General features: G+C 40.3%; 1 protein-coding gene across 1 annotated transcript; it reads left to right on the top strand.

Annotated features, from left to right (window-relative positions):
• CA4 (carbonic anhydrase 4) lies at nucleotides 1-25,089 on the top strand. Its single transcript, XM_034068944.1, has 8 exons — nucleotides 1-127; nucleotides 18,627-18,680; nucleotides 19,128-19,298; nucleotides 21,948-22,105; nucleotides 22,763-22,855; nucleotides 23,121-23,184; nucleotides 23,681-23,844; nucleotides 24,901-25,089. The coding sequence occupies exons 1-8, from the start codon at nucleotides 1-3 to the stop codon at nucleotides 25,087-25,089; spliced, it is 1,020 nt and encodes a 339-aa protein (XP_033924835.1).
• Nucleotides 25,090-26,557: the final 1,468 nt, after the last annotated feature.

Below are 26,557 nucleotides of genomic sequence, written 5' to 3' on the forward strand. Positions count from 1 at the left end.
ATGAATGATCACATCAGTAGTTTCATATTCTTTAAGGATGTTGTAAAATGGAATGAATGTGAATTGAGCTTTAATTCACCAATAGATCAGATGGATAAAGGACTAGAGAGTCAGAAAACGAAGAGCAGTATTCCTGTTTCTTTTGGAGGAAAAGTGACTCAAAGGTGATGGAGCTCCAAGCAGAACAGCACTGCTGTGTCACCAGCATTCCCCAGCTCAGCAAGGATGCAAGTCCTAAGTTCAGATGAACTCTAGCGACATCACAACATTTCATCTTGCTGAAGACAGAACAAGAAACAACAGAATCTACTTGCTCACTTTCTCTTGCTTACAATGGCAAATGAAGGTAGCCAAAAGTGTCTGGGTTTTTAAGCTCTGTTAGATCATTTGTACAGAACAAACCCCAAACTTGTAAAGAAAACCATACAATGAACTGTAGCACTTGAAGGGGGATCCAGAAAGGTGAGAGCCTTTGTCTCACAGATGCTCTTGTGCTTGGGCCCACAGAAATGTCTCTGTACTGAGTACTGGAGTACTCAGAAGTTGTCAGAATACACCTGAAATTGCATGGCCTTTCTCTCTCTTGTGTAAGTTAGAGGTACTGATGCCTCACAAGGAAACACAAGGAAACACAAGTGATTAGCTTAGACCTTTAGTAGACTGTATTGAAGTAAATATTGGAGACTTAAAATGCCTAAGGAGTTCTGACAATGCCATTTTTTCAACCTTAATTCTTGGATGAGAATGTAGCTAGAAAATGACAGACATCTACTCACACCTTTGTTAACAGGCTATTGTGTATTTGCTTATTTAATGTGTAACTTGTATATAATAAAACAGCATCATATCATTATATCTTTTCTTCCTCTTATTAAAAGCAAATGATTTTTGAGAACTCGATTTAAAATACTTGCGACTTGGGGACAATAGCTCTTTGGACACTATTAATGCTATCAGACAGTAGAGGGCACTGCTGGAACAAACAATACAGGGTGCAGTGGGGAGGCTGGGGATTTGGGCAGTTCAGGTGAGCAGTACATCAGTAAATCCCTATATCACCACGAACAGCACCATGGATGGTTTTTTCTATGCAGAACTGGATGGGTTTTGTTTGCTAGTGCTGAGTGTGGGTCACATCTGTGTCACCCCACGCTTTATTCACACTGCCCACAGACAAGGAGGAATCTCCAATGTCCTCTGGCTGTTACTTGGCATCTGTCTGCAGCTGAGCAGCTTTCCTTTAGCAAAATTACCCAGGTAAAGCCATGTCACTTACAACGTTATTCTGATTTAATGTATTTTTACTGTTATCTTGACAAAAGTTTAATTTGCATCAGTAATGATTTTATACCACGCTATTGCAAAGCAGCTCAGTTCAGTTTATGGGCTTTCCATGTTCAGCACTGACATCTGAACATTGTAGCAGCAATTCCAGCCCTAGAACTGTAAATCTGCCAGGATTTACGACATGAGAAAATCGTGCTAAAATGTTGAGCTTAAAAAGAAAGTTTTATGGTTTTTGAAGTTGAAGTGTATGAAAGTATATTCAGGTTAGTGTGCAATTACCAGGTTATTTTATATATATTAGAAATACTTTATACAAACAAGTAAAAGGTATTTTTGATGGTCACAAAGAAGTGCAGATCCTATTATATAGAAATAAGGACTGAGAATTGTGAGAATTGATTAATGAAGTCTGCTGATGTATTAATATTCTATAACACACTCGAGTGTCACAGATAAACCATTCTTTGTGCACGCTATAACCCACCTCACACAGGCCTGTCAGCCACACCTTTGGTGTGAGGTTGCTGCTGAACAAGGACTCAACTCTTTCTGTCACCTTGTCAGTGCCAGCATCAGGAGTCAGCGAGTCCTTTAACAGCAGTGACAGCAGGTAGCATCCAGCACAGGTGAGCTTCGGGCAGGAACAGCCGAGGACACCAGACTGAACCACACATGCTCCTCACCTCTTCTGCTGGTGCTTCCTGTGCCTCTGCGAGCTGAGGGCTGCAATGAACAGCAGGTACCCACAAAGCCAAACATCTTCAAGAATATCCTAGTTATACAGAAGGGTAAAAGTGCCCTAGATATTCCTGAAAATGCTACTTGAAATTTCCCTAATTTGAAACTCGGGTGTTCAAACATGAAACACTAAATAATATGAGATCAGAATGTAATTAAAAAGAACATCAAGTAGCATAAATAGCTCTTCACAAAAGCTTTGAAATCTTACTTCACTAATAGCATAAAAATTAGCATAATTGTGCTAGATTAAAGAAAACAATGTCTTTGTGGAAACTGCTTTTTTAGTGGGCTTCCATATACAGAGCCCCCAGATTTGTATATTCCAACCCTCTTTAATAATGTTTGAACTCTCAAAACCAAATGAAGAGTAGTTTGAATTGAAAACGTGGTGTGAGACAGAGGGCTGTCACATAGTCAAATGTCGACATAGAGCAATCTCAATTCAAGGGAATTGTTATACTCCCATATTCTGGGAACTTTGCAGTCATTATTGTACTTAAAACACACCCATGAGGGAAAAGTGTTATTTACACTTCATGGGAAGAGTGGGAAGAGAACAATCATGTTATTTGCTTAAGATCACTCGAAGTCCTGCACAGAGGGAACTGCATCTAATCTCCTCTATCTCAGGCTAACACTACAGACACTGGCTGGACCTTGCAGTTGGTAAGCATTTGACTGAGATTTCAATTTGTACAACATTCTATAGTTCTATAATTGTTTTATATTTCTTTATCTGAATGTACAGATTGCTAATGCTTTGTTATTTGTCATGCAGAAGAAATGACATTATTTTGCATTGAATCTCCAAGTTCAATAATACTTATCTGATGATTGTGCCTCTAGAGAAAACAATAATCACTGAACATACTGAAAAGACTGAGAAAGAGACAGGAGAGGCCTCAGGTTGAATTTTTAATGACCATTCATTCAAGTGGCTGTTGTGGACAATCTAACCCCACACAGCTGAGCCTGCTGTTTCAGAAATACCCATAACCTGCAGCTCTCAGCCTTCAAGAGGAATCACAAGTGCTCAGCAGCAATCAGAACAACAGGCCCCAGCCAAAGCTGATTTCAAAACAGGAAATTAAGTTCAGGGTCTGCGAGTCTTCGTCCTGTGCAGTAACCCTTGGACAACATACACTTCTACCTTAGCATGATGTAGTTGCAATTCTCTCTGTCTTTTATGCTGCTAATACAAGAAGAAGAGGGAGTTATGCCTGAAACTGCAGGAGAAAAAGCTGCATCCATGTAATTAAAATAACAGCTCCATAGCACAGTTAAGCTACAGATGATATGGTGTTACTTTCAAAGTCACTGTATATTCAAGAAAAACAAGGATCAGGGTTTTTACTGTTCTGGTTTCTTTCCTGACACACTCTCCCTCGAAGTCACATCCAACTTGACTCCCATTCTTGAAACACCAGACACTGTTATGAAATGCAATGGTTCAGCTTACTCCGTAGTTGTCCCTGCACTGCAGGTATACACTTTACCAAGCTGCAGATCATACACAACCTGAGCCAAAAAGTGGCAAGGGACATGCAGCCTGGCTAAGTAGTGAGGAAGAATAATTCCTGCTTGCCATGACCTTCATCAAAGCCTCGAGACAAGAATATCTATTTGCTCCATCTTTTGATGGGCATTATGAGGCCTGCAAATAAGGAACATTCAGGAAAGGGAGTAATACAAATAAAGAGCCTATTTATGCAATTTATGTTTTAATTTATGCAGATTAAAGCCTTCCTCTTCGGAGAGGAAGACACAAATGGGGTGTATGATCTCCTTCCAAGATTTTTCTGATATGTATTCAAAACAGAGAGCTCTGACTCCTCCTCCACCCAGTCTCTTTGAGGAATCTTTACCTCACAGGTTTTGAGTTCTCTGACATCCCAGCTATGCTTTCATGGCCCTCACCATGTACATAAAGCAAAGGCAGTTGTCATGCTTGAAGGATTATGTTAGCTACAAACCACAAAGTAATGCAAGCACCAGCTTGTTGCAAGAACACCCCCAAAACCCAGCGCCTCTGTGCAGAGCCAGAATGTTTCTCTGAGATGCCAGGACTGTTATTTTCACCTTCGAGGAACCTGTATTAAGCTGTCTAAAGGGAGACAAACATTGATAAATAACTGAAAGGAAGTTTGTATGGTAAAGAAAGCCTTCCAAAGACAACTGTTGGATATAAAGAAGTGCTTTACTGTGAGGGTGCTGAGGCACTGGCACAGGGTGCCTAGAGAAGCTGTGGCTGCCCCATCCCTGGCAGTGCTCAAGGCCAGGTTGGACACAGGGGCTTGGAGCAGCTGCTCCAGTGGAAGGTGTCCCTGCCTGTGGCAGGGGTTGGGACTGGGTGAGCTTAAGGTCCTTTTCAAGCCAAACCATTCTATGATTCTATGTGTAAGTGAAGAAGACAGAATGTATCTTATCCCTTTAGACATGCAATGGTCAACATAAAGGGAATCTTCCTTCTGAACTAAACAACTACAGACACTTGGCAAGGACTACTGCTACAAGAAAGCAGTAGTCAGAAACGTGTGCTTCAAAACAAGGCAAAGCAACCAGGTAGGCTGTAAACATACAGAGCTGGATACACAGCCTAGAGGCACATGTCCTTCAGAATCCACCTTCAGACTTCAGGGAAATGGTTGAGTTGCACACTGCTAGTGTCTCATCGCTCACCAAAGGAAGGCTATTCGTCCACATAAAGAGTGCTGCTTCACATCAAAAGTGAGGAGAGAAATTCAGCTTTTACTGATGATGACATCATGTAACACAGGGTTTAATGCTTAGGTTCAGCTTAAATTAGATAGCAAGCAGCTAATGCACCAGAGCTGAGCAGAAGGCCAAATAAAGAGCCATTGGAAATGCTACTAACTATTCCATGGAAGTGACCTTGCATTAGAACAAGGTCCTCCCAATTCAAGGAGAATCACAACCAGCTCACATTTTCATGTGAAAGATGAAGACTTCATAGAATGGTTACGGTTGGAAAGGACAATAAGATCATCGAGTCCCAACCCTACTTAAACAACACTTATGAACACTTATTAACAACACTTGTGAAGAATGATGACCATGAATGCTCTGAGAACTCATCGCTAGGTAGTAAAGGTGATGCATTGAGCAACTGTCCTCATTTAATACTGCGTGAACCTCCAATTGCAGCTGATAAGGATAGCAAGAGATAGCTTTCTTTCCAAAGCATAATCCCTCGTGATAGTGATGCATCCTCAATATCCATTTAGCACCTCCAAGGGCCATAAAATAAGAACAATAGTCCATTTCCAGGTAAACATGACCACACTGCTTTGGGAAACAGTCAGAAAACAAACAACCCCAAGTGATAGGTGGCTCCTGCCAGACCAGCTATCTCAGATTCACACATAGCTATGAAACTCCAGATTTCTGGTTCAGTGGTGAGGGAACTCTAATGAAGACAATTACAATGCATAACTAACTAAAGAGCACTTAGTGTGTTCTCCCACTCCGAGGGTCAGGTTTCCCAATCACCCAGTCACTAATCATGGAATTAACCTGTGTTTCAAGCCTCTTGGAAGTGCAGGGACAATTCCTCCCAGGTCAGCTCGTCTACAAATAGCATTTGGAATCAAGACATACTCTCCCTCACAGGCCTCAGGTCTTCCTTCTAAGAGCAACAACTTGGCCTCCCAGCACGAAGAGCTGTGCCACTGCCTTGACTGACTGGGACTCTCATGCATTTATGCCACAGAGTCAGACCCAGGCTGCTGTCATCCCCTCCTGCCTGCACTGCTGAGGCAGGGGGGACTGCAGCAGCCCAGCTGGAAGGTTAGGAACAGCTCTGGACTTCCTCCCTTCAGCACATGGTAGGATCATTTGGCTCAGACACATGCAAGCTTTATCAGCCACCACGTCAGCCCCTCGAACTTCCCGTGAAGCTCTTTTGGCTAATGTCAGATCTCACGCATTTCAGAAACCAGGCTGGAGGGAGCAGCTCCAAAATCATTGTTGCTTTGGCTCTCAAGGCCCCAAAGTAAGTGCAGTTTTCACTGGTTTTGATATTCTCACCTGTTCTTACCTATCCTGCAGCTATGAACACAACTGCAGTCATTACACCAGACAAAAAGTAGCTTTGGGTTCAGTGACCTGCAACAGACTCCCTGCATAACTTTGCCTCTTATCTTCTCTGACCAAGATCTTCATATGTATTTAAGTTCAGTATCAAAAGTCCTTTATGTAAATCCACCCAGAGTGCATTTCTGTACAAAAGTATCCCTAGGTGCAAAGACGTCATTGAGAACTGATGATAACCAAGCACCTGTCAGGTAAGTTTCTTTAGAAGAAATAATGGAAATCATATGAAGTCTGCACCCTGCTTATTTAGATAACAGACTTTATAAGAGAAGGGAATGTCTTTCCCTGAGTCTGCATTCACTTCCTAACACAAATAAAGACTTAGTTAATATGACTGCAGTGCAATTGGTTACCACTTTAATAATGACAGGCTGGAAGGTTTGCAAAAGTTTTAAAAGCCCCAAAACAAAGCCAAAAAACCCCAAACAAGAACTCCCTACCCCAAAACAAGAATCCTGAATTTCAAGATCAAACTTGTAACTCAGTCCTAAACAGAGGGTTTCTAGCAAGCTTTTGTCTTGCAAAGAACTAAACAGTTTGGTGCTCAGCTTTGGTTCAGCTCCCCTACTGAAAAGCCCAAGACCAAAATGTCTGGCCGACGTGTCTGAAGGCTGACACCACCTGACATGGCCCCGTTCATGCCCCCATTCCTCTGTACGTGCTCAGCATGCACCTTGCTTAGATAACTCCACGGAGGCTGCCAGACTAGGAAGTTAAAAAATGCAACAAATTCCCTTATTGTTCTTGTCACTGCAGTAACTGTTTATCTTAGCACCATGTGCTAGGCAAATCATCTTCTGTTCATGCTTTAATCTATCTAATCCAGGATGGAAAAACACTACCCAGCAAATCTTCATTGTTGGAATGTTATTTATAGCCATCCTTTTTATGAATAAAAGACCTGCTCATAAGTCAGCTGTCAGATTTCCCATTGTTATTACAGGTCCCGGTCCTGTGCGACCCTACTACTAGTAGCAGAATGGCCATACTCCTCACCTGCAGCTCTTGCTAAAGGCAAGAAACACTTTCTTGGCTCTTTTTCCTAACTCAGCCCTTGCTGGATGACTTGGCAGGCTCAATGCAGCCAGCATAATGCTACTTCACTCTGTTCAGCCCATCGTGCTGGGTCAAGCATCCTGCTCTTCTTGCACCCAACCAAGCATGTGGGTTGCACCCCCACGGACAGAGAGGCACATGGGGAAAGAAGAAGCTGCACTCCCTCCTTCGCTTTCCTCAGCTGTATCAAAATCCAACCCCAAATGGAAAGATAAAAATGTGTCTATGACTATGAGCAAGAAGCAGCAGTGTCACTTTCCTGTACACACCTTTGTTTGTGGAGCATAAAGCCTGAATTGCCACTGAATCATACACATGGAATTAAAATATTCAGATGGGAAAGCAAAGGCAACAGGAACAGAAAAGATTTTATACCAGATATAATATACATATATCTATAAAAATTTATATATATTTTATCTGATATACATCTGTATATCAGATATAATATACCTGTATATTATACTATAATATCAGAAGCAGGAAAGAAAAAGTATCATTAAAAAATAAAGAGAAAAGAAGCCAAACAAACCAAGCAAACAACAGGAAAAGGTGTCCTTTCTGTTAATTCACAAGGTGCAGAAGCATATATAAGGAAGGTGCTGGTATGTCACCTAATAAACATTCCCTGTTCCTGCACACAGCAGTCCCCTTTTCCAGTCTCAAATCTCCTCCATCGTTGAGCAGCTGTTTGGAGGGTGGTGGGATAGAGGGTGGGGGTGAGGGATTTGGGGTTTTGCTTGTTTCATTGGAACCAAACACTAACCTTAAAGCACACATTAATCAAATATCCTGTGGGCTGGCAGGGAAAAAGCTGGCACTAAATAAAAATGTAGCATTTGAAGTTACTAAAGGTGCATAGGTTGCAGAGTATCAGATATTCACTCCAGGCTACTTGCTTACTGCTAGAAAACCTTATTCCTTTTGCCACTAATTTTGTAGGAATGAATAAATTTAGGCAAATCAGGAGCAGGGTAAATCTGGAGAAATTACAAAGGGGAGGAGTTCACCTTCCTGGCTATGGCTTTCAGGTCTGTCCAGGACTACTTACTCCAGTATAAAACTGAGAGCAGAAATATGATCACATACTAAGAAGTCTAATCAATTCTGGTTTCAACACTGAGCCTATTTAAAATAGATAATGGAATTGCTGTTCCTTGTTCTGTTCTCTCTGCACCTTCTCAAGACAGAGGCAGTAGGTAAGTCCTTGTCTGCTCTTTCTAACCCCATGTAGCAAGGTTACTCTTATTTATGATTTGTTTCTGAGTATCAGTACACACTGTACAGACTCTAATTCTTCTATATGTCAAAGGAAGATTGTTTCATTTCTTTCTCTGCCTTTTATTATTTGTGCTAAAATATCAAGTATAGATTTCTCATGAATGAATGAGTGAGTGGGTTTGGGTTTTTTCACCTTCAGAGAGTCTAGTTGCCTTCCTCCTCTAAGAAAAATCAATGAGGTTTGATTTGATCTCTATAGTTAATTACATCTGTACATTTAAAACATCAGACTTCTATTAAGTTCTTAAACCTTCAAGAAGCTTGGTTTAGTTTTCTACTCATACTGATTTGCTGTTTATGATAGAAGATGAAAATCTTATGGATGCCCACTGGGAGAAAAAGAACAATATGTCTTTGCTGCTGCATTAGCTCAGCACATCCATTTATTTTTGCAGCCTGTGCACTATGTACATAAGTACACTATGCACTTACGATGCCTGGATTAAATAGCGGTCTATAATTAGTATTGAAAAATGCAGAGGGTATTTTTATGCTTCTATTTGATCAGCAATGCTATAACAGAGAAAAAAATCTCCTTTCCTATGTAAATATCAGCACACAGCCTCAAAATTAAAGACAAACACTGCAGTTCCTAAAGGTAATGAAGGATCTATTGTTTGCACTAAAATAGACTAGACAGCATTAAGGAAAAAAAAGAGATACAATATTATCAGTGGTATCAGAGGGAAGCACTGCACCAAGAGCCTATTAAAGAGACACAGTTTTAAAGGAGATCAAGATTCAGTTGTCAGACTTAAAGTAACAGCAGTCTGAGGTGCTCAGAAAGTGCCTTAAGGAGCACAGCCTCAGTCCTGGGGAAACAGGGGGTCCCTTCCATATTCTATGCCCCTAGTATTAATTAACTTGCCATATCCATGACACTGTAGCTTGCCTTTTCCAGGTTCTTACCTGACGGTTCAAATACCTCCCTCTTCTTTAGTCTGTATTTTGTAGGCATTCCCCCCCCAGAGGCTTCCCACATGTGGGACAGGTAAACAGAAACACAATGAACCTTTGCTTTTCCAAAGTCCACAACTAGTGTTTGCTTGCTATTGATTACTGACTGATTAACACTTTGCTCAATTTACTGCTCTATGAAGACATTTATTACAGGATCTTGAAAGACTATTTGGAAAACCTTTATGGGCTTTATCGGATTAATGGTGATAATTAACGTCTGAGCAGACGGAAGTAAGATAAGGAATGGATATAATAAGGTTTTGTTGGTTTTTTCCCCCAACCATGATTATTGCCATTTTCTGCCCTGAATGCAGAGGAAACAACAGTCATTAATACGCATGAAACCTGCTCTCTCCCCAGCCTCCTTTTCCAGACCTTTTCCTGAGGTACAAGTTTCACAGGATACATTATGCTAAGTTAAAAGCTAAACATTTTTCAAGAAACCTCAACTTTTGAGAATCAGCCTAATTGAGTTTTGGTCATATTTAGAAGGGATCCTATTTAAAAGCAAGCATTTCATTTCTGTCTTGCCACTTTTCAGAACTAGCTTGAGCAATATCCACCTATCGGCTCATCTAACAGACCTCTACCGGGGCTGGTTTTCCAATCTGGGCAGCCTCATAATTCACTGCACTTAAATAGTAGATATAACTGTTTATCTTTCAAATTGCTTTCACCTTTGATCTGTTTTACTATCACAGCTCCTATGCTTTAAAATTATTACTGATAGTCCTTATAGGACTTTATAAGGAAGCAAGCTTCATTATCCCCATTTCATAGAAGGGAAACTGAGGCACATTGCTACAGCCACCTGCTCAGAGATCAACCAGCAGCATGAAGAGAAACCAAATAGCTTGAACCCTTGTCCAGCATCTCATCCATTGACTTATATGGATCTCAGCATATTCCATTAATAGCTGCACTGATGCACCTCAAATGGCTTGCTTGATTCCTTTAAGAGATCAATGACCCTCTGATACTGCTATTAGAAGAGAGGCAGAGTGTCTGCAATATTCCAACAGGAATATTCCAAACCTTTTAAGAAGGAGGTTTTATTAATGGCAGATTCAGTCTAGTGGCATTCAGAGAACAGCAATTGCAGAGGATGGCAATAAATCTCCATCTAGAAGCCTTGTGGTAGGGTGACAGCAAGCTCCAAGTGTTACTGATAAAAACTTCCTTTAAGAGGAACGGGATGAACTCCAGCATGTTTGAGCCTTTTTCATAGCCATGATAAGGCATTTTCCCACAGTCCCTGCTCTACTGCTCCAAAAGACTAATGCATGATAGAACATTGTCAGCATCAATTCTCAGTCTGAAGTTTCCTCAGGGCCTTTCAAATACTAAGCATAACTGATATCTCCATAAGTAGTATAAAACAAGATGGTGCAACTTCTTCCATTTTCAGTTCTAATGGTATAGACTGTACACAGAGTTGTATTTCAAATTAATTTTAGGGTTGGCAAGAGTGGGATGCTGGTCTCCTTAGATACACTCTAAGATGAAAAGTTGCATTTTCAGTTAAGAAAGGCAAAGAAAAATGGCAATGCAAGACCTAGCACATATAAAGGGCAGTAATTCATAGGTGCTTTAGGAGCTATGGATTGCCTGAATTTCTCTCTCTCCACCCACATAATCTGGCACATGATTAAATATAACTGACAACCTACCACTGACATTACCTCAAAGTAGCTACCTCAGTTATCTCAGCTTGAACTCAAGCTATGATCTTTATGCAGGATACATTGCTTTAGGCTTCCTCCTTTTCCTTCCTTGTAATGATTTGAACTGCTGAAATAGATTTAGAGGCTTATCTGAGTCTGCCTGCCATCATCCATACATATCAGTGTATGCCACCATTGGCAGATCCACTGTATGCAAGAAGAAACAAGAGGTTACATTCGTCAGGCTGCTGAGTGTGCACAGAGAGCAAGAGACATCCACTGACACTGCTCTGTGCTCTCCCCTCTCCATATAGCTGTGTGAACTGCACAAGCAGGCTCCAGGTAGCAGAGTTTTCTAGCTCCATCATCTCTGCTGAACCTGTAGCACCACTGAGTACTTAATATCTTTGAAACTCTGAGATTTTTGTACTTTCCCATTAAATGTTGATCCTGCAATCAAATTTTAGCAAACAAACTCTATAAGAGGGGTAGTTATGATGAGCTGAGGTTTATTCAGTGTCTTGTAATCGGAGGGGTTTTAAGCCTGAGAGAAGAATGGACAGAGTGCTTGACCAGCATATCTAAGGATGAAAATCCTGTAATCTCAGGGTACACTTACTCCTTCTCACAGTTTGTGATAGCAGCACAAAGTGGTGAGGCATTGTAACAATTTCACTCTCTCTTTGACACTAAAGTTCAACAAAAGACAGCAAAGTGCTTGTGGCAAAGCAGCAGGTGAGACAGGGAGCAGCTCTTCAGTTAGCTCTAACTGCCTGTTTCATTCTGTGGAACAGAACCAAGCCCAGCAGGCAAACAACATAGTATATCACTGGAAGACTCCTGAAAGGCAGCTGAAAGACAGTATTAGAGTCATATATGGACTAAACTTTGAAATGTTTTTAACATCTTACATTTCTGCAGCCTGCCAGGGGTGGCATTCAGATATAGCTGCACAAATGGGTGAATTTGTGTCATACAAGGAATGCCTCAATTCTCTTCACATTAGACTGTATGTGAAGTTATTGAAGAAAATGTATTGTGCAGACACATCTTGCTGTAATCCGCATTCATCTGCAGATCCTGACTTCCTCTTGGAGAATTACACATATATGTGTTACAAGATCACTAGTGAACCTTCCAAGTTCACTAGTTTGCAGCCTGTTTTGGTGACACGCAGTGAGTGGGCAATTTTCCACATACAGAGTAGACCCAATCACATTACTAATGCTCCATTTAAGGATCAGCCTGACTAGCGTGAGTACACTCCACTGTCATCAATTTGTATTAACTCACTGTTTAGCTGACCTCATGCAGAACTGCAATGTGCTGCATCACCTCGTCCTTCTTCAGGTTCCAAGCCAAGGTGCTTTCCTGCTGCAAAGTCCTGCTCTTCACCTGGGTGTCTCCATGAAAATAGGCTTTTTTCCCTGTTAATGGCATTGCAGGAGATGCTTTGTTATATTGCACAATATATCTAATGGCCTGTTACTAGATTGATTAGGTTGCATTTTTAGTTGCATTTGCAGCCCTAGGATCTGTTGTCATAAACCCAGCTCAAAAGACTACAAAAAGAAAGCCACAAATAGCGTGAATTACAGTTTAAAATACTTTTAAAAGAAGATAAATATTTCTGAATTTTATTCTTATTAAACAAAACAAAGCAAAATACTCCACAGAAACAAATCACCTTAGCCCTGGATACTCAGTTTTTATTAAAAGCCAGCTTCCTGCTTTGGTACAGCAAATTTATGAGGACGTGTATATATGACAGAGGCTACAACAGTATCACAGGTCACAGCTGAAAACGTTTGCCTCACTCTCTGACACAGAGGAAGCAGTTTGCAAGCATTTATAGGGCATACCTAGAATCCTCCATTCTCTGTGTTTTCCCTTTAGTTTATATGTATTACAAAGAGCTCAGTTCAGCATGTGATTCATGTGTACACATGCAGATTATAAACACTGTATTCTAATCAGATATGGTTACTTGTAATGCTTCACTCCTGCAATAAAGCTTATTTTCAAGGTCAGCTCTCAGTAATATCTTGGAACACATACAGATGTGTATCACTATTAAAAATTAAAGTTCCAGGTAAAAGTGACTAGAAGAGACGTGAATGATCACAAACATTTGTTTTCACATGGTTAGAGATACATCAGTCTAGAAGCAAACATTTGGAACTGCATTTGCCTGTCAAAGTAGTTGATCAGGACTTCCTGAAGATGCATAATACTTCAGAACGTATAAATAGACTTATGTATATATGTTCATTGTGTTCAGCAAGCTCAATTAGAAAGACAGATTCCACTTGTTTTGAAGTTGCTTTGTCTTTTGTACTAAAGATAGTAAGTTTTACACAGCAAGCCAAAAATAGAGTGAACCCAACACAAACTGAAGCTAAAAATACACCACAAGCAAAACGAGCTTTTGCCATTTGCACAGAAAAGGCCAGGCTACTGCAAAGCCAGTGGTTACAAGGGATTTTAGGGGTGAATTGTTAACTGGTGGGCAGTAGAGCTGTAATGAGAACTCTGACATTCAGGGCAGCCTGGGCTTTCTGAAAAGCAGCAGTGCAGAGGGAGCACTATCAGCTGTGTGCCTCAGAAAACAGTGAATTGTCAGTGAGGACATGGCTGAAAGAGGGTGACAAGAGATCTAAAGGAACAAACAAAGGAGCCAGTCAGTGAAAGAGAAGGGATTTACAGTAAAAGGTAACAGAGGATATTCTTACTGCCTCAGTACTTCAGGGTATTAGCAGCATAAAGGTCATTCACACTTCAGGAGATTAAATATAGTTAATAAAAATAGCTAACCATCAACATACAAAACCAATGTGTTTCTAACCACTTTATTCAGCAGGACAAAACCTGGTTTAGTACGTTTTTGTGTGTAAATGGACAAATAAAAAGTGCAATTTTCAGCTAGCCTGAGTACCACCTGTCCAATGGCACTGAGTCAGAGATAAGCAGGTCCAAGTAGGGCAGTAAGCAGGGAACAAGTAGGACAAAGTAGATTTAGGAACTTTTATGGAATTCAGGCAATCTGACCATGATCCAAAGAGCTTAAGGGTCTTTTCCTAAGATCACACAACAGCACACTGGCAAATTGCCACCACCCTGGCTTCCAGCCAGAAGCACTGTCATCCATCCAGCTGCATAAGTGAACAGAAGAGGGAGTTCTCAGCTGAAGGAATTTTTTTGCCTCAAGTTTCCGAGCTAGGCTTGATAGCTAAAACAATTGAAAACATTTACAATAAAATGAAAACAATACAGAATTGTATTGTTTTCCAGCTATTCTGGTGCCAAAACCCAGCTTTGGTCAGGAAACCAGTTGTAGATTTGACAAGGAAGAAACAGAGATAAGTAGAACTGCTTACTTGCCAAGAGAGACTCCCTAAATTTAACTGTCTTGAACTCTGGGAAGGAAGAGAAGGCCTTCAGCCCAGTTCAGCCCTGCTCTAAACTAAACCCCAGTAAAGTCAAGGTGCATCACCACTTACATTGTATTATGGATTCTTGATTTAATAGCCAGATATAGTTGATAATACAGCAATTGTTAAGTCCAGGTGTGTATATATATATATATATATATACACATATATACTGAATTATATTACTACCAGTAGTGACAACAGTGCAAATGTCTCTATTTAATGCCTATTAAGCAAGGAGCTTTTGAAATCTTGGCTAGTATCTAATACTATGCTGAGCAAAGTGTGAATGCTCATGATTCGATTCATGCATACCAGCAAGGAGTAAGCTATGAAACCCTTCAGGGCAGCTCATATCACAGCAGTGGTTTCAGCAACTCAACTAGAGACCAAATGAAAAACCCCAAACCACAAAAACCTCCACTTTCTGCTGCATTTTCCCAGGCAATGAAATAAACAACAGGGAAAAGAATGGGGGAGCTGAGGTTTGATGGAAAGAACAGTCAGGTGAGAGGACTGCAGGATGGGGTCAGAGATGTGCAGAGTCCCTGTAAGAAATGAGTTTCAGAGAAGGAGAGAGGAGGAACTCTGGAGTGGAAATAGTGCAAAGGTGAAGGGCATATCAAGAGATGGGACAGATGACAGATGAAGCAAGAACAGAAGTTACAGATTATGAAGGAAATGTTTGAATGTTGTAAACATCAGGGAGGGAAAATGATTGTTTAGGGTGGTTCAGTGATATTCCTAGGAGTGATGGGATGCAGATAAGCAAGTGGAAAATGTAAGCTATTCAACAGGAAGCATTTCCTGACGGTGAAGTCTAATAGACTGTGGAAAAGTCTCCTAAGGGAAGTGGTAGGAGCCGCTCAGACAATTAAAACTAGACTAGACAACATACCTTAGGGCATAATCATACCTAAGACCACAGACAACTGACTGGATGTGACAAGTATCTTTCCTTCTTGCTTCAGAAATAAAGCCATAAAGCCCAGGGGGGGAAAGAAGCTTTGTAAATGCAAGGTCTCTATATGCAGGAAGGAATTACACGTGGAAGTGAAACAGTTTGATTCCTCCTGAGCAGCATCTGCAGAGAAGATCCTGTTCTCTAATGTTATATTACCAAGTAGAAGAAAAATCTGATTCCCAATGACCATTAAACCATTGTTTGCTTGGGCATCCTGCAATGTTTAATTAGCTCACTTATTAAAGTTTAACAGCTTGAAGGATCTTTTTCTTATGAACTGCTGAATTTATAACCTGTTCTACTTCCCTGATACCATCCGACTTTCTAAACCACAACTGTGATAAGTACTTGATAGAAAAACACTTAATTTTTGTTACTTTGTAGACATCAGGAACTTTGCAGAAGCTCATGAAGATTAGACACCAATTATTTGGTGTACACTGCATTTGACAGGAGGGAAGAACACTCCCAGTGCTGGGTGTAAGGCAGCAGTGGCCACCTGAAGGCTGCATTTTTATTATCTTTAATTTTTTTAACTCTTTCTCCCCATCATCTTAACGTTCAGGCTGAAATATTTTGAGCGTAGTTATGCTTCAGTCTCCTGAGGCATGATTGAAATGCACAAGCTTATTTGACAGAGTCTGCTAAACACCTAACAGCTAGTAAAAATTCAGCTTTGCTTTGTTTGAGAAGGGTTGGACCCAGACGCAGCAATGAAAGGCTCCATAACCCACTTCTATTTCACTCCTCTAGTAGAGAGACACCACATCAGGACCACTAACAATGTGATTTGGTGACATTTACCTTCCCTCAGGGGCTCCTGTGGTTGTCTTTGATTTTCAGGATTCTATGGTCATGGTCCAAGAGCTCCCCAACCTTGCACCCAATGAACTTGTTGCACTTACTCCTACCTGTGAATCATATTGACCGGAAAATTTGATTTGCATTACAGTAATGCTTTGATGTCTAAATCATGATCACACTCCCATTGTGCAAGGCACTGTACAAACCCAGAACAGTAGACCTTGTTCCAAGAAGTTATAGTAAACAGAACAGAATACCTCCATTGACCTTGATTTCTCACCTGAGGACTATCATCCCTGGTTTAACTCACATCCCAAAGACTTTGAGACCAGATCCTTGCTGATAACTCTCTTCTTATGCTTCATATACACTACTGCCTTCAAATATTTGTGTCCAGGTTGCTCCTGCAGTGCAGCATTTTTTGTTCCTGAAGGTTCATGCACATACAACTCACGAAGAAAGAGCACTCCCAATCACAGGGTGCTGGTGCAGCTATTGTTAAAGCACATATTGACATCTAGAGAAGTTGCCAAAAACATGTCTGTAGTCATTCATCCATGCAAACACTAACACATATGAAACAGAACCAAGCACTGTGAAGATTGGCTTACCTGGCATTTGCTAGGCATTCATTGATTAGAATAGTGACTGAGGCACTTGGTGACATTCTGTGCTTGGAAGTTGTGGTCATTTCCCAGTGGAGATGAGAAACTGCTCAGCTCTGTGCTGCTGGAGGTCTGGTCTCTGTCTTGTGTATGCAGGCCTGAAAAAATGCAACAATCTGTTTGAGAAATGGCAGGTCCTAAGGCTGAGTTTTGGGTGTGTTTAGAAGTGAGTCAAAAACTAAATCCTGATCAAAACCAGTTTTTTGATAATTACAAAACATTAATGACACAACAATGTAGAAATCAGTGCACTTACATTACAAATGTAACAATGTTCTTTACCTTTCTTCTCGCTAAACATTTGCTACACCAGAAAGTGAGTCAACATTATTCAGAGTTTTCAGCATAAATGTTTGTGAGAGATGAACTGAAACAGTATCATTTTTTCAAGATAATATTCAGGCTACAAGCTCACTCAAGTGTCCCTTGGTTGTTAAAGCTAGTCACATTTGCTATCTACTTATAGCTACTAAATACTTACTAGATAGATGGTATTGCTGTGCTACTGATATGAAGGTGTTAGAAGCAGTTATGAACCTTCCAGCAGATGTGTTATAAAAGATGACAAATTATGGCAATTAGCAATCAAATGACAGGTCTTCTCCATAATAACCCTTAGAATTGATTAGCCATTGATTAAAATGTCTATAATTCACAAACCATAGGCAAACAGAATCTGTGGTATTAGTCATGGTTAGAAGAGGTTTTGAATTGTTATTGATTAAACAGAAAAGAGAACTGCTCCTGTTAAAGTCCGTTTGAACCTTGTAACTGTCATGAACAGCCACTGAAGTGTAGACATAATAGTCCTTGCTTTCCTGATGAGATACTTCAGTTAAATCAGCTCTTCCTCTGAATTTCATATTTCTTCTGACAATGAAAAAGTAAGATGAAGATGTTCTATTGAAAACTCCTGCAACCATCTGTGTGGGATCACAGCTCAGCTGAATTAAATGTTCTTCATGTCTTTTGGGAAATGAGATCCTTCATTCCTTAAAATTCCTTCTTGCACCAAGGAATTTTTAACATAGTTTCTGGAACAGAGCGAGAGAAGTCATCCTGCATAAGTGAATTTACAAGTATGTGAAAGGATGGCAAGTGCAGAACTGATGAAAGGAAATTTATTTAACACTGCATACATTCACATGTGGAACTTTTGCCTCAAGGAGCTACCAAAGCCAAGGTTTCAAACCCACATTATTCAGAACTGCAACCTATCTAGAGTTCTGATACTTTCTGCTAGTTCTTGGAAGGAATGCTAACAGGTATACACTGATGCATTAAAGACAGGAGATCTAGAGAGAGGCCAGAGCTACTCACTGCAGGATTCTGATGCTTTCATCTGGATTATTTGATACTAAAACCCAGTTAGACTCACCAGATGGTGTGCTTCATACTCTAGCAACTGAAGATTTCTTTCCAGCTGAAGCACTCACCTCTTACCAGCCATTGTTTGTATATTTATGAAATGAAACATCTTTCTCTAATAAAATCAGGAAGGCAATACCAAGACATTGTCAAAGGTGTGCGCCCAGTCACCAATGTGTTGGGATCACAAGTTACAAATCCATCCACATCTGCTTTTTGGGAAGGGGGCAGAATTCCTGCAGCTTTTCATTCATCTGATTTTTAATATCTGCTGGTTTTATTTTCCTTGCAGTTGGAGCCCACTGGTGCTATCAGTCACAGAAGTGTGCACAGCCATACTGCGAAGGTACTGCTGAACGATTCATTTCCCCAGTCACATTAGTGTTTGGATTCTGCTGCTTTGCAAAGGGCTCCTTGATAGAAGTAATGCAAAAATTCACACAGCTCCGCATTTAATGCTGCGTGATCATGTTAATTGTGAATATAAGTGTTATATAGGATACCTAAAGAATGGCATTTTGAAGATACCAGTGTTTTGGGCTAAATATTAATTTTGTTTCAACCATGGATAATGCTACAAGGTATTAATATTTTAAAATACTATGACCTATGAATATTTTAAATCTACAAAAATAATATGCTAAGAAAGTTGCTGGATTGAATTCCAACATCCAAAGACCTTTTCTTCAAAGATATTCCAAGTTTCCCAAGCAAGAATAAATTGACTGTTGGGTGACTTGGGGTTATCAAGGATTTGCAGTCTACAGACATTGTTTTCTTCATCCTTACACAGCTCCTCAAGAATGGTTTCTAATAGATGTCACCTGCAAAGGGAACAAACAGTCACCTGTCAATATTGTCACCAAAAATGTCATCTATGACAAAAACCTTAAGCCACTGAATTTTGAAGGGTATGATGTGAAGGGGTCTTCAAAATGGACCATAGCAAACAATGGACATACAGGCAAGTACTGTCAAATATGTTGTTATGGGATTTATTTGTTCCTCTTCTTGGGACTATTCACTGTGGGCAAGGTTAGATATAACTACTGCTATATAAAAGCAAGTAAGCAAAATTAAGAGAGCCCCCCTGTATTTCAGAAGTTAAACTTTCAGAATACCTTCTGATCCAAGGCTTTCTGGGAACTCTGTGGGAATTACCTAATTTTTGGGTTCTGGACATGGTCCTTGAGCATCTCAGCAGAAAGTGGCTCTCTGCATATGCAGAAACAGAATTTGAGATGTTTAGGGAACCTCTAAATCAAATGACCTCTAGGACTAGAGGTGGGTAGGTGTAGCCGTTGAGGACAATGGGTTTGGCAGAGGTATATGATTTCTACTGAATGCTCCTATAGGTTTAATTTCTGTGCTTGACCTTTTTGACTCTTGCTTCTGCACAAAGAAGAGTTCTGCTGAAGAACATAACTTGGGAAAACCGTTCAACTAGTGGCTCACAACATCTGTGTCTTACTGGTTCTTTAATGAGCTCACATCTTAGATTTCAACCTGTTTTCTCTGCACTCAGAAGTAATCTAATGGGAGTTTGCTGATCAGCTCCTTACTTATTCAGTAAACAATGATTCAGTGAACAGCATATCAGTAAACAGTGAATCAGTGAATAATGATTTAGAGCTGCTTTACTTCCTCCACTTTTCTTCAGTAAAAGCAATACTAATGATGGCACTTCAACAATATTATAGTAAATTACTTTACCTTTAGAAATAAATCTGTTATCCTTTTTTCTTCTTCCCTTTTAGCATTATTTATATATAACATCTACCTATGCCCCATACTGGAAATGTTCAAGGCCAGGTTGGATGGGGCTTGGAGCAACGTAGTCTATTGGAAGGTGTCCCTGCCCGGGGCAGGCTATTGGAACTGGATGAGCTCTAAGGTCCCTTTCAACCCAAATCAGTCTGGGATTCTGTGATTCTATGATTCTATAAGTGTTCTTAAAATCTTTGATGGTTTTTAACTGCTAAATCCCTAAAGTGGAAAGTTGCAAATAGCAAATATTTCCTTGTTATAAAATAGAGAGGGAAGAAAGCAAACAGCTGGATAGGTTTTCATGGCCAGAGATTCTAGTTTAAAACATCAGCATTTTGACAGACCATAAGAAAAAGACATATTTTGACTTTTCACTAGTATATGGGTTAATGGCTTTTCCATTATAGAAGGGTATTCTAGAATCTCCCTATTACAGTGACTATGCATAGAAATCTCTTTTACACAACAGCTCACATTCATAAGGATGGGTCAGATCTCTCAGCTTTTACAGCCATGCAAAAGAATTAGTTTTTCAATCTGGGCTTTTGAAATGTCTTCTTTTTGAGGGCAACCAATTCCCGTGCTAAAATGAGTACAAAACTGGAACAGTTATTGCTTAAATTACAGCTGCAATTAGAAGCTCTGTGTGAGATTAGACTATCATTATGGTCTCTGATGTGCAGACAGCAAAGGTCAGTGTCTCCAAGGTCCTACAATCTAAATAAACAAAGCTCACAAAGATATGTTACTCATCCATTTACTGATAAAAAAGAAAACTGACTCACCCAGGCTTCCAGTTCATTTGGAATTCAGAACAGAAATGAAACCTCTGGGGCTTCAATCCAGGTTAAAGCAGTCTTTGCTATGGAAAGAGAAGTACTGTGCTTAATGTAGAGGTCTTAACATTATAAAATATATCACAAATGTCACAAGTGCAAGAAGTGATGGTGATTTATAACTAAAAAATAGCTCTTAAGAAAATCTTGTTTTGCTGTTAACAACAGATCAAGCATTACATTAAATACATTTAATGACTTAGATGCTTAGGCTGAAGTTGCAACACTACTCTAAATTAAATGAGAGTATCTTTAAACCTTGACTAGAACACATGTTACAGTGCAGACAATAGAAGATAAAAAGATACTTAAAACTCAAATAAACCGTGGTCAAGATTACTTTTAAGAATACTTTTACATAGGGTGTTCTCCTAGACAATAAAGTGAAAGAATATAGGGTCTTCTGAAAGGTCTGAGTAGTTCTTACTCCTGGGGTTATAATGACAGTGAACAAATCCCTACAAATCCCCTCAGTCCAATCAGGCAAAGACAGTCCATTACCCTGGTTTCTTCCAAATGCAATTAGCTGATGATATGTCAAAGGATATACAAATGGATGCTGTAAAATCCTATAAATCCCTTCCCCTGGAACAATCCAAAGCAGTGCTCTGTCCTTCTCCACTTTACAAAGGGAAACAAGTATCATCACGTTTATTTTATTTATTCAAATGAAGTAATGGGTAGCTCAGCTCTCCAGTAAGTAAGGCTCTACACAAGTCATTTAAGTCCACAGAGCTAATCCTAGGTAGAAATGGGAACAGAAGCTCTAAGTCCTATGCTATAAAGAGATGCCCAAATGCTGTTGAATGTTACTGGGAATTGGACTATGATATTTCTCCTTTTCATCTCAAATTAATCTCAGCAAACCTTTTGTCGATGCTCAGCTTCTGGCACACTCAGAACTTCAGGATACATTTGAATCTCAAGAACATACATCCCTCTACTCTCCTGTACTATTAATGTATGATCTCTTTGTTTGTTTTTTTTAACAACTTATTTGTTTTCCCCAGTTAAAGTAACATTAAGCACATCCCCTAAAATTGGAGGTGGAGGGCTGGGAAGAAAATACAAGGCGATAGAATTTCATTTGCACTGGGGAGCTCGCAGTGTGCAGCGATACCTTCCTGGGTCAGAGCACAGCATAGATGGAGAAAAACAAGCCATGGAGGTAGGTGAGACTGGTTTTGGATTGTTGCTTTTACTCAAGAACTTTGACTATTTAAGATACTGGTGCAGAAAAACCATTGGCTAGTTCTCCTATGAAACCCCAACAGTAGAAATAAAGAACTGAGGACATCTTGTTTGCTAAACAAATGACACCATCAGGACACGCACTACTTTTGCATAGCAAAGGCATAGGACAGATGATAAATCTGGAGTTATATAGCTTTTTGGGAGGAGAAACATTTCAAAGTCTATACAGTCTGATTACACTCTCAGGCTGCTTATCCAGATTATATATTAATTTCTGGGACTGCAGCCATGAATTGACCTGTGCAACCAAAAAAAATACATTCTCTTCAAGGGAAGACAAAGTGCCAGTTCTGATACACATGGATTAGTGGAAGAAAACCACCCCCTTTCAAACCAGGATGTAAAAATCTATGAAGCCATTGTTGATGAATGTTGGCTTCAAATTATAGTCCACTTACTGATATCTCCTGCCTCAGGCCGAGGACCTTGAGCTGCTGGTTCCCAGCCTGTGACCAGCGAAGCAGCTCAGGCCCTGTTGCAGCACCGGTGCAAAGAAGCAGCCAGGCTGCATTTACACCACTGAACTGTAGAGGAAAATGAACAATAATTGGCCTTTACTGGTGTGTTACAGCTTCATATTGTCCACATAAGAGAAGATGTTGCAGATGTAACAGAAGCAAAGAAAACCAAGGATGGTGTGGCTGTGTTGGCATTCTTTGTAAAGGTATGTCACCAGTTTTTTAATTGCCCATCTCAAATATGACAGCAATTTGGCTGAGTCATCAATTGTGTTAAGGTTATGTTAATCCAAGACATTGGTCTCTCTATCTTTTGCAGGCATTCAGGACAAGCACTCTGTTCCTTTACCCTTTTCTGTATTTATCTTGCTGTTACCTTTTAGCTTTATGGTTCTTTTCTGTCTTATTCACAATTCAAAACAACCAGTTGTTGAGAAATGCATAATTTGGAATCAACATATTTCATTTCAGGTGGAAGAAGAAAATAAAAACTATGACTCTCTAGTAAATGAATTAGAGAATATTAAATACAAAGGTAAGACACTTACATTTGTTGGTCAAAACACAACCAGTATTTATTTTGAGCACATATGCTACCAGGCAGTTCATGGTCCAATCCTGTTATACCTACAGTAGATATTGCTACTCGAAAGTCAAAGCCAAAAGATAAAAGTTTGTCAAGCACTCAGAGCATCACAGATAGGAGAAAATCTAGTTTTCCATATTTGCAGTGAAGACATCCCCCCTTCCCCGGAGCCAGAAGCCTCCTGCTTCTGCAGAAGGAAACAAAGTGAGAAGTAAATCATGCAGAGCGTTAATAGAGCTGTGTGTAAGATGTGCTGGGTGTGATCCTGCAGCTGGCACTCAGGGATTTCACAAGCAGCACAGTGTGGTTGCCCCTGGTGGTGTGGGAAGCATGTGTGGAGATGGGGCTTTATGTAGCCCTAAGTACCAGCCACAGCTGAAGACAAATGTGAGCAACAGCCGGAGCTGTGCTTGTCACAAGAGACATTTCCATGTGGTTTGTCTAGGGCAAACAGCACAGATGGACCCTTTGCCACTGAGTTCTCTTCTCCCACCTGAGAAAGACCTTGGAAGGTACTATCGGTATGAGGGCTCCCTCACCACTCCTGACTGCTATGAGGGTGTCATCTGGACAATATTTGAGAAGCCAATTGAACTCAGTTTCTCTCAGGTAAGTCACAGAAGGATAGCCTGGAAGATCTGCTGATGGCTATTTGCCCTTTGGCTGCCTGCTCGGTCACACAATTTAACCCAGACTTGTTAGCTGCTCCACTGCTTTCTTCCTATGACACAGACACGTGCTTGACATTAGCCAAAACGTAGTCCCTCGTGACAGCTTTTTGACCCTATTAAATCATCCCTCAAAAAATGGCAGGAAAGGGGAAGGAAGGGGAAATGACGATGTGAAAAGAAAGCCAAAGAAATCCCACAGGTAAACACCTAGCTGAGTGTTTCATCGGCAGCACTTCCACTGCTGTCATCTGCTCACTCCCAAGCCCCACTTCTTTTCTCCTAGTGTTGTATATGTCAGGATATCAGAACAGAATACTTCAAAATACAAACTCTGTGTCCATCAGCATCAGCTTTAAGCAGTCCTTGTTTGTCCTAGAGACTGGAACAGGAGACTGAATCATGACTGCCTTGAAAACACAGACTGTTCAGCTGACAGAGAACAGGATTAAGAAATTCCAATGTCCTGGAGTGGACTCTCAGCAGTACTGCAGCCAGCACAGCCTGGCCAACAGCCAACAGTTGTGGTTTAGTGGTTTAGTTCCTACCTGCAGTGTACTCATAATCACTTCAGTGGCAGTGCTCAGCCACACACAGAATAGCACAGGATACAAGAGTGAGCATCTGCTTGCTCTGGGCCAGCACCACGATGCAACAGGCAGAAATTTGAGGCAAAGAAAGAAATCCTAATTCTCTTGGTGTCACTGGGATAAGATAGACAAGGACGGGACTATGTGCGTCAAGAGGACTGGTGTAACCAGGTCCTTGAGCCGGACAAAGCATTTGGCTCACACAGAAAGGAAGTGCCCGTGATTTCCAAGGTTAAAAGAAGTCATGTTGGTGACGTCTGGCAGTAGCCTCCATCACATTGTTTCCTGCAAGGTTTATGCATCCATACAGTTCAAAACCAGACTAAGGCACTATAGATTTATAACATCATAATTTACAGTGTTCTGTGGAAAAAGGAATTAACACTCTTTTTCTTTGATGTCTGCAGATTTCTCAGTTTTCAACACTCCACTTTGATGGGACGAACTCAACTTACATGACTGAAAACTTCCGGCCTGCTCAGCTCCTGAATGGGCGCAAGGTGTACTGGTCCAGTGCCAGCATGCTCCTGCCTGCTGCTAAGGTTTTAATGTTGGTCCTGATGCTTACGTACATCCTGAGTTCTCTTTCCCAATGAACACTTCTTACCTCATTCAAAGTTCTGGGGGTTTTGGAGTTGTTATTCTTTTTTGTCACTGTTGTTGGTTCTTTGTATCAAGTAGCCTATCAACTCATGAATTGTATCTCAATACAGAATTTAACCTTGTCTTCCTCCAGACACTAACCAAGGACTTCTGCTGCTTACGTAAAATGAAACCCATTGCACTAAATCACAAGAATTCAAAGGAACTGTCAGATAAAGCTATGAAGATTCAAATTTAAAACAAACAAACAGTTAAAGAAAATATTAGGATGGATTATCTGCCAGCTTGTAGTTCTAACACAATACTGGAAGGACACTTTACAAGCTATACAGAGGACCTTCAAGAGAAATCTGTTCTTAAGTGCCTATGAAGGGTTTTGTTTGGAGCATGTTTACATTCAGCACTGCAAACCAGGAAGATGGTAACATGTGGAGTAATTCTTACAATCCCTACATTGTCCTATGTGAAGGTACAATACAGAGTAAAGAAAAACTGCTCACACATAATTGAGCAACATCTGATCATCCTGTCTAGTGAAGGATATGTGACAAATCTCATCTGTACTAACACAATTTTCCCCTCTTCTTTCTTCAGAATATCTAAAGTTAATTTTCAGATAAGGACACTGGATTCTTTTCACCTAATCTGCTGATTCTGGATTTCAGGTTTCTCTATTAAACTTATTTATTCAGCCTAGTACAGCATCCTTCTCTGTGATGCCCGTGGCCAATATGATGTGCCAGAAAGAAAAAGGGAAGCTCAACCCTTGCACATCTGTGGAAATTCCTTCTCTTTGGAGGACTGAGTTTGAAGCATGAGACTTTGATGATCCTTTACAGTTTTCATTTGCCTAATAGAATGGGACAATGCAAGAAATGCCTCTTTCCAGTGCCACTTTTTGGAAGTTTTTTAACTGCCAGTGTGAACATTTCAGTGTGAACATTTTCTTCTGTATTTTATGTTTTTCAATAATAACATACCTGCAATACTCACATATGGTTAAGATCCAGAGGTTTTCCAAGAAGATTGTGATTTGAACTGTTTTCTTCAGGCCTTACTCATTTACTTACAGAAAAACTCAGTGTATTAGGAAATGGGGTTTCCTTATATTGTTCCAGTTTTCTCTCTGAAGACAGACATAACAGTTTTCTTTGGCTAATGCCATATAGCATATTACAGCTTCCTTTAGAGTGATAGATTTTGGCCACACCAAAGTAGGATTTCACATTAGCAGACTTGTGTTGTTTAATTCAGGGCTGTGTTTGCAGAGATGACTTAATGCTGCAGCTCTATGGCTGTATGCAGGAAAATTATGGCAGTGAGGCTAACCACAGCTCACCAAAGAGGAAAAAGCAGGGAGGGAATTATTTTCATATTTAACTATCAATAATATAAGCTTAAAAAGGGAAAAGAAAATTCACCTTTAAAGTTCAGAGGAATGATTAAGACTTTAACTGTATT

Source organism: Melopsittacus undulatus, chromosome 13 (genome assembly GCF_012275295.1).
Source record: "Melopsittacus undulatus isolate bMelUnd1 chromosome 13, bMelUnd1.mat.Z, whole genome shotgun sequence".
Lineage (NCBI taxonomy): Eukaryota > Metazoa > Chordata > Aves > Psittaciformes > Psittaculidae > Melopsittacus > Melopsittacus undulatus.

What these genes read in the sequence shown, in the direction of transcription:
- CA4 (XM_034068944.1), top strand. Translation starts at nt 1, where the DNA reads ATGAATGATCACATCAGTAGTTTCATATTCTTTAAGGATGTTGTAAAA. An exon ending in TGCACAGCCATACTGCGAAG is followed by an intron (nt 18,681 to 19,127) that starts GTACTGCTGAAC and finishes ATCCTTACACAG; the next exon opens with CTCCTCAAGAATGGTTTCTA. An exon ending in TTGAACTCAGTTTCTCTCAG is followed by an intron (nt 23,845 to 24,900) that starts GTAAGTCACAGA and finishes TGATGTCTGCAG; the next exon opens with ATTTCTCAGTTTTCAACACT.